Raw genomic sequence first — 16,779 nt, 5'->3', positions numbered from 1 at the left:
GGCCTATCAATCTCATAGATATCTCAAAATGTCCATCTGACAAAAACATCCAAATTGCAAATTTGGAATGGCAGAGTTTGGACATCATACAAATAGCAAGGAGATGTGCTGGAGGCAGGACTAGGGAGGGCTCAAAATTGAGATGTCCAATAGTAATAATTGAACAGGAAGAAACTTCCAAGTCTAAAATGAAGGAAGTTTTTATTTAGACTTGTTTCAAATCATGTCCAGGGTACAAAAGGTGCTATAATTGAGCAGCAAACCACTGGAGGGATCATGAATCCTCCAGTGGTTGCTGCCTGCTCCCTCTACCCCAGTGGTCTCAAACCCACGGCCTGGGGACCTCATGCGGCCCGCCAGGTACTATTTTGAGGCCCTCGGTATGTTTATCATAATCACAAAACTAAAATAAAACAGTTTCTTGATCATATGTCTCTTTAGCTATAAATTACAATATTATTATTACGACTTAGCCAAAAGGAAAGATTAATAAACTATAGAGTTTTACCTCATGCACAATTCTCATTTATTTAATAAGACATTAACTATTATTTCTGAGGCCCTCCAAGTACCTACAAATCCAAAATGTGGCCCAGCAAAGGGTTTGAGTTTGAGACCATTGCTCTACCCTAAAAGTGAAACCAGAAAGGAAAACCAGGCTCTGTGACAGCTTCAGATATTATGGGCATTCTTAGCAAAGAAGAAAGGTCTGAGGATTAACCTAGTGGTCTGTGCAGTGGACAGTGAACCAAGGTACCAAAGTTCAAGTCCCACTTCAACTCTCTTTTTTTTTTTCTTTCCTTTAAAATGTGAGCCCTCCAGAAACAGACATACAAGTTGCCTACTGTACCTAAATATTTATGACACCTGCCGGCCTGAAGGCTATTGAGATGGTGTACAGAAGGTATTCCTCTGCTCCTGGAGGTCTCAGCATTTAAAATAAAAGAGCTGTAGGGGAATATGAACCTGGATCCCTTGGTTTACAGTCCACTGCACTGACCACAAAGAAGACCCTAGACCAGACATGGGCAACTCCGGTCATCGAGGGCCGGAATCCAATCAGGTTTTCCCCAATGAATATTCATTGAAAGCAGTTCATGCAAATAGATCTCATGCATATTCATTGGAGAAATCTGGAAAACCCGATTGGATTCTGGCCTTCGAGGGCTGGAGTTGCCCATGTCTGCCCTAGACTCTGCAAGAACAAAACGTGTGGCCATTTGTGAAAAAATGCTATCTGTGTTCATAATTTGGACTTTTCCACCCTCTGTGCTCATCCCCTCCCCAGTCTCCCAGCTGCCTCACCTTGAAAATGCTCCTCCTTCCTTCCTTGTGGTCAGTGGCCTCCTCCTTTGTCCCTACCCTCAGATTCTCTTCAAGCATGAATATCTTCTTCCTCCATCCCATCCCCTCACTGCCTCGCTCTGTGCAGACTTCTTCGCTCATGGAGTCCATCTCTCAGTGCAGGAGAAAGCAGCAGATTCGCAGCTTGATTCGACCGATGTGTACTAATGTGTTAGTATGTACTAACACAGTTAATGCGTGTTATTTTACGCAATGGAACCTAGTTATCAGCAATGCACATTAATTCCTGTTAGGTGCCTCAACACTGCATGGTGAGAGCCTTTTCTATAAGAGCCAGTGGCGTAGACGGGTGGGGGGTGGGGCGGACCACCCATGGCACCATCTTCATGGGAAGCACTGGCACCTCTCCTCCTCTCCACCCCTGCATACCTCTTGAAATGTTTGCTGGCACCTTCCACGTGCTGCTCATGCTGGCCTCGGTTCCCTTCCGATGTCGCTTCCTGGTCGCGGGACCAGGACGTAATGTCAGAAGGGAGCCGAGGCCGACGTGAGCCGCGAGTGGAAGATGCAGCTCGTGCTGGCGAACATTTCACGAGGTATGGGGGGGCGGGGAGGATGGTCAAGTGGCATGGAAGAGTGGGGAGTGTGCGGTGTGGCCATGTGGGGTGCCAACCTCCCTCGCCACGCCACTGGTAACAGCATCCAGATTCTAGCATAGCCTGACATTGGCGTATCTTAACATTTACATAACCGCAGTTATAATAGGCCATAGATACGAGTGTAACTAGGGAGCGCGCAACTTGTACTATTCTTTATGCATGTAAATAGGAGTCCTGCCTATTAGAGAATGACACAGAGACACATTTTTCCCTGTCCCTGCAGAAACTCAATTTCCCCGTCCCGTCCTCGCGAGTTTTGTCGCTGTCGCTGTCCCATTCTGTAATCTCTGCCTTAACCACACAAGCCTCGGACACATGACTTTAAAGTGTTTGAGGCTTGTGTAGATGAGGACAGAGCTTGCAGGAACGGGGCAGGAACAGGAAAAGAACTCTCCGGGATGGGAAAACGAGTTTCCCCGGGGACGGGGAAAAATTTGTCCCCATGTCATTCTCTATTTGGGAGAACAGAATAGAAAAAAAATTGAATAAATAACTAGTGTGAAAAGTTTCAGCCTCTGATAACCAGACCAGAGCTGGTATTGTGACATCATAATGCCTCATTCCACCAATGCCTAAGAGCCAGCCTCATCAGTGATGTCACAATGGCTTGATTGTCCTTTACTTGGTTCACTTTTACCACATTTTGATTTCTAGAGTGGTGAAGTGTAGAGAATGACAAGGAGACAAATTTGTCCCCATCCCCGCAGGAACTCAATTTCCCCATCCCTGCGAGTTTTGTCACTGTCCCTGCCCCATTCCTGTAAGCTCTGCCTTGACCGCACAAGCCTCAAACACTTATGATTTAAAAGTGTTTGAGGCTTGTGCAGATGAGGACAGAGCTTGCAGGAATGGGGCAGGACCAGGAAAAGAACTTGCCGGGACGGGAAAACGAGTTCCCTCGGGAATGGGGAAAAATTTGTCCCCGTGTCATTCTCTACTGCCTATTGCCACCTGTGCTCTGCTCGCGTTTATGCTCCTTTGCATTTACATTTGCCCTTTCAGAATAGTGCTTAAGCGCCCTGCTAGGGCTTAAATGCATACGTGTACAGCACATTTCTCAGTCTGCTAGTATTCTGTACATTAACCGTGCTGGGGTATGTAAATGCCGGCGCCCAGCTACAGAATTGGTAGCAATAGTGTGAGGAAGCAGTAAGGCAGCACCTCACTCTGATGTCAGTTTGTTACCTTAGCTGCTGCTAGAGGTGGGGAATGTGGCTGCCAAAGCCCCACCAGCTTATGAGGGGGTCAAGTGAGCCACATCAAGTGCTCGGTACATACTCTCCCCAGCTCCCTTGGCTTCTGTGTTGCACAAAGGGCGTCTCGGATATTTTTGACCTGCCTGCTGCCCATTCATTCCCACACGCCAGGACTTACACAGTGGCTGGAAGGGAAAGGCAGGCCTCAGTAAACACGCATTCAGAAAGCAGCTCCTACACATAACTTGTATTTGAGAAACTACTGGGGTCTTTTGTTGCTGCAAGTTGAAAAAGGCAGAGTCTGGGTTTTAGTCTGAAGTTTAGCAGTGGGGAACAGTGACTTTCTCGTGAGTGCAGAATGCCACACTATTGGAAAACACTGCCCTAAACAAGAGCCTCAAAACAAATAGATACACAAGCAATGCGCTACTCTAAATCCATTTGCGTAAAGACGACAGCTTACAAATCAGGCTTCGTCCAGCACGTCATAAAATATTTATAACCTTCGGATGGACTGGTAATCCCTTATTGCATCAGAGGTGCACAGTACAAAACCAAATCAGAACAGAACATCACCCTCTTCCAAACTCCTTTCTTCCCTCCAAGTTCCAATAACACCCCTTTCTCTAAGGCACAGAGATCAATTCCATAGAGGGTGCTAAAAAATCAGGCACTCCAAATCTATGCGCTAAGATAATATTCTATAATGGCATCTAGGCTATCAGATTCTGTTATTGAATAGAGCCTAAGTTGGCATTTAGGTAACACCATTTAGGTTCCAATACTTATACCAGTGTCTCTCAAAACTTTTTTTTAGCTCTGACACACTAAATAGAGCAAATGTTTTTCATGGCACATTAAAATTGAAATTATAAAATTGCAAAACCAACAAAAAATTAAACTTGAGAGTTATTTATTTAAAGTTCTTTAAGCTATGTATGGGTAATTGTAACAACCGTAAAACTAAAGTACAGTGTTCCCCCACGAATTCACGGTTCGCCAACTTGCTCATTCGCGGTCTGCTCCGACCGCCTCTTCCTGTAGTAAAGTCGGGCTACACCAATCAGGAGCTGTGTGTCAAAGCAGCTCCTGATTGGTGTTAGCCCGACTTTACTACAAGAAGAGGCGGTTGGAACAGACCGCGATTGATTTTCTTCACCCACCGGCGCTCCAGCTGCCCTCTCCTGCCTCCCATGCCAGGCGAAAAACCAAGAATGGAAGCCCTGCGGATTTCGGGGGAGTACTGAATAGAATTGCTAATCAGTGCAATGAATGTGTTTGTTTTTGAGTGCAAATTAACTCAAAACGCGGCTCGATAGTCAACAAGCAAACACGCATTTCATCATTCACCATCTGTAGTTGTTCTCTTTTTTTTAAATTTAATTTCTGTCAGAACTGAAAATCCAAGTTCAGAAAGATAAGAAGATCCAAACAGTTAACAAAGCCATGATTGCTTTGTTGCTCAAGTTACAATAACTACTGCATAAAAAAATAAAACTAAAATTACTTGCTGTTAGTTTCAAGGACCAATCACGCCAAAGAATGATGCTTGTCTGGGCGGTTTCCTCTTTATGCACACAGACGCTTATAATATTGACAGACTTATAACATGTCATCTATTCTAGTGTATACTTATGAAAGGAATTTTAAAAAATAAAGTAAAATTCTGGAATCTCTCATGGCACACCTGGAACCTCTTCGGGGCACAACAATGTGCCTTGGCACACAGTTTGAGAGACACTGGCTTACACCATGTGAAAGACAGGTGTAAATGTTAGCACCTAAAAGCTGGCACCTAGGCATGAAAATTCTATAAATCTGGCAGTTGTACACTAAAGCACTTAGGAGCCCCTAAATATCCAGTCAGTAATCCTCACAGCTGCTATCTATGTCAATCAGTTTGTAAAACCCTAACCTCAACTTTCCTCAAAAGGACAAACAACCACAGGCAACGAATTACACAATAGCTGTAACCTCCTTTTCCAGGAGGCGGGGGGGGGGGGGGAGCAGGCTGGTTTGGGGCGGGCTGGATGCCACTAGGTGTGTCTACCATTAGACGTGCCCACCTCTAGACGTGCTCTGTACCCTGTCCCGGCCTACCACTAGACCACCAGAGGGGAGACAGAGTACAGGGCACACCATTTGGTTCAAAAAATTTTTTTCTTGGTTTTTCCTCCTCTACAGGTGGGTGCGTCTTATGGAGAAAAATATACGGTAAATTTAACAAGCTGGTTCCAGCATGTTTCCTCTATCTCTCTTCTTCTTACCCTTCTGGGGCCATGGATTTTGTGATAGAGCATCGTTGATAAAGTGAAACGTGTATTGGCATCACTTTAGACTAGAGTGTGAACATGGGAACAGCAGAATTTTACTGGTTGGAAATCTACAACCGTGGAAACTATCATGCTTGACTACAGATATTGGTGATAATTTTAGAAAAGTTTTCTCAAACATATATACATACATAAGGAGACCAAAAAGTGAGTAGCCATTAGAAGTGGCATAGCGAGGGTGAAAGGCGCCCCTCCTCCACCCCTTCCCACCGTGCACACCCCTCACTCCTTCCCCGATCCCACCTGCCACGCGACCCCCTTCCCTTCCCCTGTACATCTAGCTGAAGTTGTTGCTCGCGGCGGTCAACAACGTGCTCCTCGCCACCCCATCATATCTCCCTCTAACGTCACTTCCTGTGCGCGGCACCCAGAAGTAACATCAGCAGGAGAGCTGACGAGGTTGCAAACAGCACATTGTTGACCAACACAAACAACTTACACTAGAGGTATGGGGGAAGGGAAGGGGATGCACTTGGAGGGGAGGAATGGAAAAAGACTGGGGGGTCGAGGAGGAGGAGGAGGGGTGTCGGCGCCCTCACCGCCCCCCTCCCCTTACTACGCCACTGGCCATTAGACAACACATTACATTACATTAGGGATTTCTATTCCGCCATTATCTTGCAGTTCAAGGCGGCTTACAAAAGATTTATAAACGGGGGTTACATTGGGAGAACGATTGATTTACTAGAGTGGTAAAGGGTGGATCTTTTGACATTTCTCGGGTTGTTAAGAGTAAGGCGGTTTACAAAAGATTTTAAAGGGGGTAACAATGGAAGCAGTTTGTCAAATTTAGAGTTATTAAGAGAACACCAAGGATTTCACTTATGGGGATCACAGAACTGTGAACTTCTTTTAAAGGACAGAGCCGCTGAGGCACTTGTGAGAGGTGCTGTCCGCTGTACATAAAAGTAAGAAGCGCAAAGAGATACAAAGGGTTTTGACTTTTATGCTTTGCCTTTGTATCAGTTTGTGGCTGTTCTTTCATGTAGAATTTATAACTCACAGACCTCAGTGATACCTTCTGTTTGCCGCTAAACTTTTAGATCATACAGAATATTGGTATCCCTAATCGTCATTGGACTATTGTAATTCCATCTATCTAAGTCTAAGCAAGAAAAATCTTCTAAGACTTCAGCGGATCCAGAACACTGCGGCTAGGTTGATCTTCGCAAAAAGCAAATTCGATCATGTTTCCCCGCTTCTGTCAAAACTTCACTGGCTTCCGGTGATTTCTAGGATTCACTTTAAATGTACCTGCCTAATATTCAAGATCCTACATGGCATTCTTCCTCCCCTAATTCCACTATCCAGGAATTCTTCGAGATCTGACACTACCAGATCCGCCCACATACTCAAACTATCTTTCCCCTCGTTAAAAGGTGTCATGTATGCAGGTAAATTAGGGAAATCCCTTTTCTTCAAATTCACTGAGATTTGGAATAACCTCCCTGCCCCGCTGCGGAACCTAGGCTCATTCCAATTATTCCGAAAGCATCTGAAATCCTGGCTTTTCTCCAAAATGTAAAGCTATCTATCCTCTTTAAAACCTCTAATTTCTTATTATTTCTTTCCCTCATTTATTGAATTACCTGTAAACCGTGCCGAGCTCTATCTTCATGGAGAGGATGCGGTATACAAACTTAAGGTTTAGTTTAGTTTAGAATTGTACTTCACAACCTCTGCTTTTGGTGACTAACCCGTTCCCCGACAAGTGTTCAGCTTCACTTTGGTGTTGTAAGAATTCCGTCCTTGACGGATAATCCAGAGAGTCAAGGAAGAGGCTAAATGAGATCAAACAGCTGAAGTGAAAGAATTTGTGCGTAAGACATCTCAACTGTGCTTTCACATGACCATCAGTTTCCTACTAGTTTTTAAACAAATTCATCCTCTGATGCAGTAATTTTGTTTACATTCAGCTAAAAAAAAAAATTATGGATCATTAATCTTACCGTCTTTTTCTGCTTCCTCGCCCTCCCTCCACATTTTCCATATTCCTCTGGAACGGCATTGGCATGATGTAGATTTTTAATTCCTTTACTCTTCCAAGAGGTTCCTTTTTTCATTTAGATTTTCCAGTGTCTAGAGACTGGTATCAATTCCCAATCTATCCCACCAGTGGCATAGCGAGGGTGAGGGCGGCTACCCTGCCCTCTTCGCCATCCCCCTCCTGCCACGTGCGCGCCCCCTTCTCCTGTACCTGTTTAATTTTCCAGGCACGAGCAACCTCACGAATTTGCTGGCCGTGTCAAATCGGCTATCCCTCTGATGTCACTTCCTACGCCCAGGGCCCGAAAGTGACGTCAGAGAGAGGCAACACAGACACGAGCGGCAAGTTGGTAATGCTGCTCGCCAGGGGAAAATTAAAGAGGTACGAGGGAAGGGGCAGAGAGGAGGACGGGTGCCGATGCCCCTACCAAGACCACACCTGGTGCGGACCCCCGCTCTCCCCTTATTACGCCACTCTATCCCACATTAACACAAACCAAAATGAGAGAAATAAGCTCAATGTTTGTGCATTGCAACAATAAGGACCTTTAGTAGAAGGCATCAGGGACATAGCTATCATTGGGTGAGCCCGGCAAAATGCCCAAGGCCACCCAATGGTAAGGGCTGCTTGCAACTGAAGCCTTCTGTCCACGTGCTGAGGTCCAGCACTTCCCCCTCTCCCTGCACTCATCTACTTACCCACCCACTCTGTCCTCTACAGCTACAACATCAGAGACAGCGATAAAGACTTGCTATCTGTCCTGTGGGGCCTATTTTCTGCTGACTCCCACTGTGCTGATGCAACTTCTTGTGGGCAGGACATGGCAGAGGAAATGTCCCACTAGCCAGAGAGGCAGCCTTTAGCACTGTCTCTGACGCTGTAGCTATGGAAGAGATGCCGCACCTTTGGGGGGGGGGGAACATCTCAGTCCTTCCACCACTATTGTTTAAAGTACAAGGTCAAAATACTTAAGGTAAATGCATATTTTGATACTTAAGTAAAAAGTATAATGAAAAAAAAATCCCAAATTAAAAATGAACTCGAAAAATTGTGAGCCATGGAATCGAGGATGAAATACTCACGTGGATTAAAAACTGACTGGCGAATATGAAACAGGGAGTGGGGGTAAATGGACAATACTCGGACTGGAAAAGCGTCACCAGTGGAGTCCCGCAGGGTTCGGCGCTTGGGCCCGTGCTCTTCAACATATTTATAAACGATCTGGAAATTGGCACGACGAGTGAGGTGATTAAATTTGCAGACGATACTAAGTTATTCAGAGTAGTGAAGACGCAGGAGGATTGCGAAGATCTGCAACGTGAAATAAACATGCTCGAGAAATGGGGCGCAACATGGCAAATGAGGTTCAACGTGGATAAGTGTAAAGTGATGCATGTCGGTAACAAAAATCTTATACACGAATACAGGATGTACGGGGCGGTACTTGGAGAGACCCCCCAGGAAAGAGACTTGGGAGTATTGGTCGACGAGTCAATAAAGCCGTCCGCGCAATGAGCAGCAGCGGTGAAAAGGGCAAACAGAATGCTAGGAATGATTAAGAAAGGGATCGCGAACAGATCGGAGAAGGTTATCATGCCACTGTACTGGGCCATGGTACGCCCTCACCTGGAATACTGCGGGTGGCCGGAAAGCAAGAAGTGGAACTGTGGGCGGTGTTTCTAAATCGCTGCTGATGCTGGCAGATTTTTCAGCGAGACAGAAAATGAGGGTGACAGAAGAGAGAAGGGGGAAGACATGCTAGCCCGCAGGGGCCCCCCAGAGCCTTGGGGCCCAGGGCAGCTGCCCTGTTTGCTCCACCCTAACGCCGGCCCTGTGCGCAGAACAGACAACAGACAGCCTGAGGATCAAGGGATTATTCCTTCAGGCAGAGAAACTCATCATTCTCCAGAACCCTAAGAGAATTCTGGGCAATAAAAATGATATGATCACCTGGGATACCCCCATTCCAACAGATTAAAAACCAAATGCAAGGAAACTGGACATACTGGTAAAAGAAAAAAACATCAGAATGGTATTGATTATAAAGGTCTACAAACCAGAGGAAAAAGACAACCTCTGCACCAATAGCAAGGAATCTAAAAAGAGCAGAGAAGGCCAGGACATCAAACCAAGCTTACTTTAAAGGCAACTATATACATGTTATAACTCACAACGGTTATATATGCATATGGTTGCCATTAAAGTGAGTTCAGATCAAGTGATTACTCTTTGAATCAACTATTACAAAACACTTGTTAAATTAATCTATCATGCAAAAAAATTTGACACGTCACTCCTCTCCTTCGCAAAGCACATTGGCTAGCTATCACTCATCGCCTCTTCTATAAAATACTCCTCCTCACCTTTAAAACAAAAAACTCTAACCAACCGGTGTTCATAGATAAACTTCTGATCCTTTACTCATCATCTAGGGCTCTCCGATTTAATAATCAAAATCTACTCTCAATACGGGAACTATTTTACAGTACTACTCGCAAATCTATTTTTTCAGTCTCCGCCCTCTCTCTGTGGAATGCCCCCTCCCATTAGATGTTCGATTAGAGAACTCGCTTGAAAAATTTAAAGCCAAACTTAAAACTTTCCTCTTTAAAGATGCCTTTACTCTTTAATATCAGCTTTCGTCTCTTAATCCCTTGATCTTAGTGAAGCTTTGAAACATCTAATGCTTCCTCTGAAGTGATTCCCATCCTAATGTTTTTACCACTCCCCATTTACCATCCCTTTTTTTTACTAATTTTACTTTGATGTATTTTAAACAATCCTTTTCTCCCCTACTTTCCTTCTGTTTCATGTACATTAACCTAAATTCGTCTAGGATTTTTAAAAAAAATATTTGATAAAATATTGTATTTATTTATTTTAATTGGGTTTTTTTGCAATTTTTTATATTGTACACTATTTAGACACTTATTTTGAAAGACGGTATATCAAAAATAAAGACACTTGAAACTTGAGAGAGAGTGAGGGAGAGAGAAGATCCTCGAGTACAGTATAAGTCACAAAATCCGGGGACTGGATGAGTCCAGATTTTTGGGTTTTGTAGATTCTCAGGCAGTACTTTTAAAAATCAAATTTAAGGAATAAAGAAGAGATGAACTGGCCAATTTTGATGATTTGTTCACTAACAAATAAAGAATGATTCATTTATCCAAATGGCATATTTACAGGAAAACATGCATAGAAACTTAATTATTATCTCATTGAATTAGACCATATTAGGAGAATCATAGAAAACATATTTTACTTTAAAATTTGTTTTTGAATGTGCATTTTTTTCTGTTTGTAACATTTACTGTAAAAGCTCCAGCATCCCTCTCTCTCTCCCCAAAATTCTGAATTGCAATTTTAAAGGGTCCAGATTCTCAGGTGATCTGGATTCTTGTACTGTACCAAGAAATGCAGTCAGAGACCCATAACAAATGGGGCAGAAAGATACAAAACTATTTCCCTGTGATTTTTGGTACCACAGGCCTGATTGAAAAGAATTGCAAGCATACCTGAATGAATTGCGTATATATGTAACAAGAATTCCAGAAGGAAGCCCCCTTTGGGACAAATCAAACAATATAGTGAGCGTTATACTTCACATACTCTGGTTTAGGAATGAGGTACACACCAAACTAACCATTTGGAGACGCTGCCTGCAAAGAATGGCAACAAACCTGCATGTTAACAATGGATGATAAATTCTTCAAGCACAAACTATGGGCTCCAGAAATAAAATTGAAAACGGCATGCTCCTACAGCATACTTCACAGAGTGCATTGAAATATATACATTTAACAATGATTTCAGAGGAGGAGAACTGATTATAGTATCTCTCAGAAAAAGATTTTGGAGCCTCGTTATTTTCTTGTTACGTTAATCAAGATTAGTTCTTGTGATATTAACCATTTACATACCAGTTTTGTTAGCCTGAGAACTACCACATCAGTTCCGCTGCTCCTCTGAAATCATTATTTAATGTGTGTAATTTTGGGGCATTTTGTGAAATATCCTGCAGAAATATCCTGTTTAATGATGGCTGTAATTGAACAATGATTTTCCATTTCTGGAGCTCCTAATTTGTGGTGTGGAACCTGTTTGCAGAATTTCTCATCAGTAATAACAAACACTGCAGTACTTAAGAATGAAATGTCGTTTCTTTGTACTGTGCAACATTTAGCGGAGAACAGTACTGGTGGCAAACAGTAATTATCAAGATGATCTTTAACAAATATATTGCAGCATCGTTTTAATAGCCAGCATGCCTACACACCTGTTTTTTGCTGTCTTCAGTTGGGGATGATCTGGACCTCACATGCAAGGTAACGGTCTGGCTTTCAGATCTAGCAAGCAAATCTTCTACAGAAACAGATTTTCCTGAATTCTTTGATGATGGGTGTTTCTCTAGTGCTGGCTCCTTTTTAGCAAGCTGAGATTTAGTAAGTGACTCAGGATGAGCCATATGAGTACCTTTCGTGAAATCCATTTTAGATCTGTAATCTTGGCATTTCTCATTTTTCACTTGATTTGCAAATGAACTGCTCCTGCTCCTGCTTTCTGGATATCCACCTTTATTTTGTTCATAGAAATTGGGATTGAAGAAACCTGTCAGCCCAGGAGGAAGAGTAGAGGAGATACGGCCTGCTTTAAACGGCTTATCAGCAGAGTCTCTTTGTTGGTAAGAAGGACTCTGGTCCTGGAGGGAATTCATACTAGATGCAGAAGAAATGCTCTGGTTATCCATTATGTTGGTTTGAAAGTATGAACTCTGTGAACGTTCCCTCAAGTATCCAGCTTCGTGAGAGGAAGGCCGTCTCCCGGTCTTTCGTTCAATGTACTCAGCAAGTGCATTCTGTTGAAACTGTTTAAGTTCTGGCTTTGAGAGATTAATAGTAGAGCAAGCCTTACCCTCATTTTCAAACATCCTGCGCCTGTCCGCCACTGTGCTCTCTGGGAAGTTGAATCGATTTCCATTTTTCTGCAAGGAAAGGGGCGAAGATTCGTTGTCAGACATACCCACTTCGTTCATTTTCTCTGGCTCAGAGTACGACCTCTTCTTTTGCTCAGCAGTTAACCGCTTTCTGGCCCCTATACGGACTATTTGATGTGAACTCACTTGGTTCTCCTTGTTGGTTTGATCCAAGATGTTAACACTTGTCGCTATAGGTGTAACATTATGTCTTTCTTTTGGGATGTGAGGCGATACGAATGCGGATTTCCCACCAACATGGGCTGATGCAGGTCTTTGTGCACGCTTATTTGGTTTGTTCAAAAATGATAAACTAATATCTAGATCTGGCCGTTTGAATGATGTGGCTCTTAGAACTTTTGACTGGGCATCTTTGATGCTGTTTCTGTAAGCCTTGTTGAACAAATGATCCACAGATGATCCCGGGGTATCTTGAGTATCATCAGTTAACTTGGCTTCCTGCTCAGGATTATGTGTATCGTGAGATGTGTTTTTGCTCCATTGTAGGCTAGGTGGTCTTCTCTGTGTGTCATGCTGTGAATATCCACCCTGAGGTTGCTCATTCTTGACTGGATGCCTTATTACTGTTTGGATCTCTACAGGATGGGACTGAGCTTCCTCAGATTTAACGTCTGTCTTATGCAAATGGTGCAAGGTACTCTTCTCAGTGCTAGATGTGCTCATTGACCTGACACGGTCTGGGTCTTGGAATTGCTCAAGGGAATTAAACCTGTTTCTTATGTCCTCAATGCTATTCAAAGAGCTCCTGGCACTGGAGAACTGACTCTGTCGGTTGTGTCCATAATTAGAATTATAGCTGGGCGCTCCAGCACTCTGAGACCTTTGGCTCTGTTGCTCACGCTGCTCAATTTTGTGAATCTTTTCCAGCACAGAACAGTGGGGCCTGCTGGATTCTGGTTTACTGTACTTAGGCTCTTGGAAACTTTGGGTGCTACTAGAGCTTAGACGACGCCTGCCAAAATCATAAGTCTTTGCTTGGGAAGGGAAGGAATACTCATCACATCTTGGCTGTAGACTATGGGGCTGTGTTGCGCTTTCTACATCACCATCTTGTCTGCTCAGGTCATTGCAGTGATCAGAGACCTTTCCCCTCTGATCTTCAGTTGCTTTGTTTTTTAAAGACAGTTTGGTATTAGGATATATATCCCTTGGTTGAGTGTCTTTTGTTTCCATGCTATTTTGCCATCTATTACAGTTCTGTAAGGATGATACGCCTTGCCTAATTCTACTGCCACTCCATGGGGTCTGAGAAATGGAATTCTTTTCACTCAGGACAGTAGCATCCCTATCCTCATGAATATCAGATTTCCAATTCTCTTCAGGTGGAAACTGTGCCTGACCTTCACTAAAAGTCCTTGTATGTGTCTTCTGGGGCTGAGTTGTATGTTCCAAATACTGCATTTTGTTTGTGTTTTCTCTGTTGTGATGCACTATATTGGCAGTAGAACCTTTTTCACCTTTCTCCCACTTAGAAGATCTCATGTTGGCATCTGAGTCATCTGTAAAGTGAATCTTGTATTGAGAAAACTTGGTTGCCATGTCCTGCTTTTGTTTAATAATGGGTTGAACATGCTTAGATTTATGGAATATGGAAAATCGATTTCCAGTTCTTTGGTTGCAATTCTCTTCCACGGTAGGGGAGGCACAGGTTGTAGTAGTTCTTAAAGAGATTGGAGGAGGAGGAATATATCCATTTTCTTTGGCCAGAGCTGGGTAAAGCACTCCATTGTTGTTTGCCAGTGAACGTGGGGCCTGAGCGAAGTGAGGCTCAGGGGGAGGCACAACATAAACCCCTGTTGGAAGCATGGGTTGCCCAGGCTGTGGGGCCTGTGAATAGCTCTGTTCAGGCTGCACAGTGGGACTGCTCTCGGGACTCTTTTCCAGGACTGCATGTAGTTGACCATCACCAAACATGGATTTCATCACGTGTCCCTGGCTGGATGTGACAGCAGAGACTGGCTGGTGCAATGTTCCTGTGGGAAGCTTTTGCTCAACAGTAGACCAAGAATGAGGCTTGTCGTGATGTCTGATTGCAGCATAGCTGTCACTTCGAGCTGGTGGCATTGGGGGCCCCTTCTGCTGGCTTTCACTCGCTGAAGAACTTCCACTTTGATGATTCCACATAGGGACAGACACATATCTGCTGGAATCAGGCAATCTGCTATAGTTTAAGCTTTCCAGCTGCGTTTGTGCATTGCATTTCTTAAGTAGTGAAGAGTTGACTTCATATTCTTCAGATACACCTCGCTGTGCATCATAGACAGTTTTGATATACCTTATATCAGCTTGCTTCATCCCTTCCTGAGGGCTGCCTCTTGAGTGCATATTATCAAGGGAGTAGGAACGTTCCTTGCAGAATGGGGGAAGCGAGTACTCTGGGATGCTGGAGTTGGTGGAGAATGAGCTATAAGCCGAATCCCTCTTGCTGTGGAGGTGGGCAAGCTGGTCAATGCTGTTGGTGGACTTTGCTGGAGAAAGATGGCAAGGGTGATATGCAGCAGGGGTATGGTCCAGGCTTTCCATGCTACCCCTGGAGCTATACTGGTCTGGACTCCTGCTCAGATATCCATGCTCGTAGCCAGAGAGATCACTTGTAGAGGAACTAAAACAAGAAAAGAAAAATGTTAAGTTAGGGGAGTTTGCATTAGCTTGCAAATGAACTCAGTGACAATATTGTTTGAGCAAAAGAGGAATGGATGAAGAGCCATATTTGGACTTTGGTCTGTTACTTGTCTGCTGTCAACCTGCAGTAGCACAAGTAGCTAAAGCAAGTTATTTCTCTCTCTCTCTCTCACACATACACACACAAAATTAAAATGAGAAAAAAAAGCATTTGAAATTACCTAAGATGCTCGTCAACAACATAAAAAATAAAAAAAATGACGAGCAGTATTGTACAGCAAGTTGGAGATGAAAGGTTTGTTGAGATAAAGCATTTGGCCTGTATGATTTTGATTTCATTTCTTTTTATGGAACTGAAGGCTGCTCTGGCTAGCTTCCTGGAAACTCGCTGCCACAGAGACATTTTGTTTGCTGTGAGAAAACTAAGCAGGGAAGATAGGAAAAAAAAAAAAAGACTAACACTTTGATAACATCTCTAAGTCCCACAGGCACCATGACGAGTATCGTCACCATACAGTCCTAACACTTCTTAAAAGGCCTCTGAAACCCGACCAGTTAATGCATTAAGAACAGAGCCTCTCCCCTGCCCTTCTGCTGACATGAGCTCTGCTGATATTCTCTTGTGCCATCACTTATCAAAAATATAAAATAAAATAAAAATCTGATTTAAGATGACATGGCTTAAAAACAAAACAAAGGAAACTGCAGGACAAAATGACACCTCTGGCTGCTTTCAGCACTTGTCACCTCTTTCAGTTTTTGTATACTCACAGACTGCCTTAGAAGGACTGTGTGGTAGTGCTGCCCGATTCACAATTTGAATCGATTTGAATCGATTCAATTTTTTTAAAAAATTGGCCTCCCGATTCGATGACCGACCCTTCCCCCCGTGCCTTCCAAAAGCAGGAGAGCAGTGCTGCCTCTTGCTGGCTGTCCACTGCCGCTCCTGCTTGAGGGGGGAAGGTCAGTCGGAAAGGCCTGCATGTTCCCCCAGCTTCCCCACTCTTACTTTAAGCTAATACGGTAGCCTGCAGGATCGCTGGTATTGATACCCCTGTATAAGACTCCTCTGACGTCAGGATCAGGATCGCAGCAGAGAGAATGGGCCACTGAGGACGACGGCAGCTGTAGAGATCGTTATAGCACCAGCAATCCTGCAGACTGCTGTATTAGCTTAAGGTAAAAGCGGGAAAGTTGGGGGAACTTGCAGGCTTGCGGGGGGGAGCAGGCTTTTGCGGCTGGGAGGCAGGCCTGTGCAGAGGGAGGAGGAAGAAGAATGTCTTCGCGGCAGGGATGCAGGCCTATGCAAAGGGAGGAGGAGGAAGGAGTAAGAAAGGGGAGGGGAGATGCCAGACCTGGGATGAAGTGAAGGGAAGAGAGAGACCAAACCATAAAGAGGGGGAGGAAAGCAGAGGAGAAGTGCTGGACTAATGGAGAGAGGGAGAGAGAAATGCAAGACCACAAGGGGAAGGATACAAGAGGGACAGATACTACTCCAAAGTAGGTGGGCAGGGTGCAGGATGGCAGGAGAGATAGTAGGAGAAAGCCTGTACCTTGGGAAGGGGATACAGGAGGTAAGGAGAGAGAAAGAAGAAGCAGGAATTAGGGAGATACATGAAACAGAGATAAGATGCTGGGCATGAAGGGAGCATAGGAACAGGGACACAAGGGGGACAGTACT

General features: G+C 44.1%; 1 protein-coding gene across 1 annotated transcript in view; it reads right to left on the bottom strand.

Annotated features, from left to right (window-relative positions):
* Positions 1–16,779, bottom strand: part of SHROOM3 (shroom family member 3) — a 500,538-nt gene that overhangs the window by 44,165 nt on the left and 439,594 nt on the right. Inside the window, exon 5 of the mRNA XM_033963245.1 lies at positions 11,760–15,078. Coding sequence (XP_033819136.1) covers positions 11,760–15,078 — 3,319 coding nt within the window. The remainder of the gene's footprint in view (positions 1–11,759; positions 15,079–16,779) is intronic.

The sequence above is a fragment of the Geotrypetes seraphini genome, chromosome 1, assembly GCF_902459505.1.
Source record: "Geotrypetes seraphini chromosome 1, aGeoSer1.1, whole genome shotgun sequence".
Classification (NCBI taxonomy): domain Eukaryota; kingdom Metazoa; phylum Chordata; class Amphibia; order Gymnophiona; family Dermophiidae; genus Geotrypetes; species Geotrypetes seraphini.
Note: the sequence above shows the minus strand (reverse complement) of the source record. Positions and strands in the feature narration are given on the sequence as shown.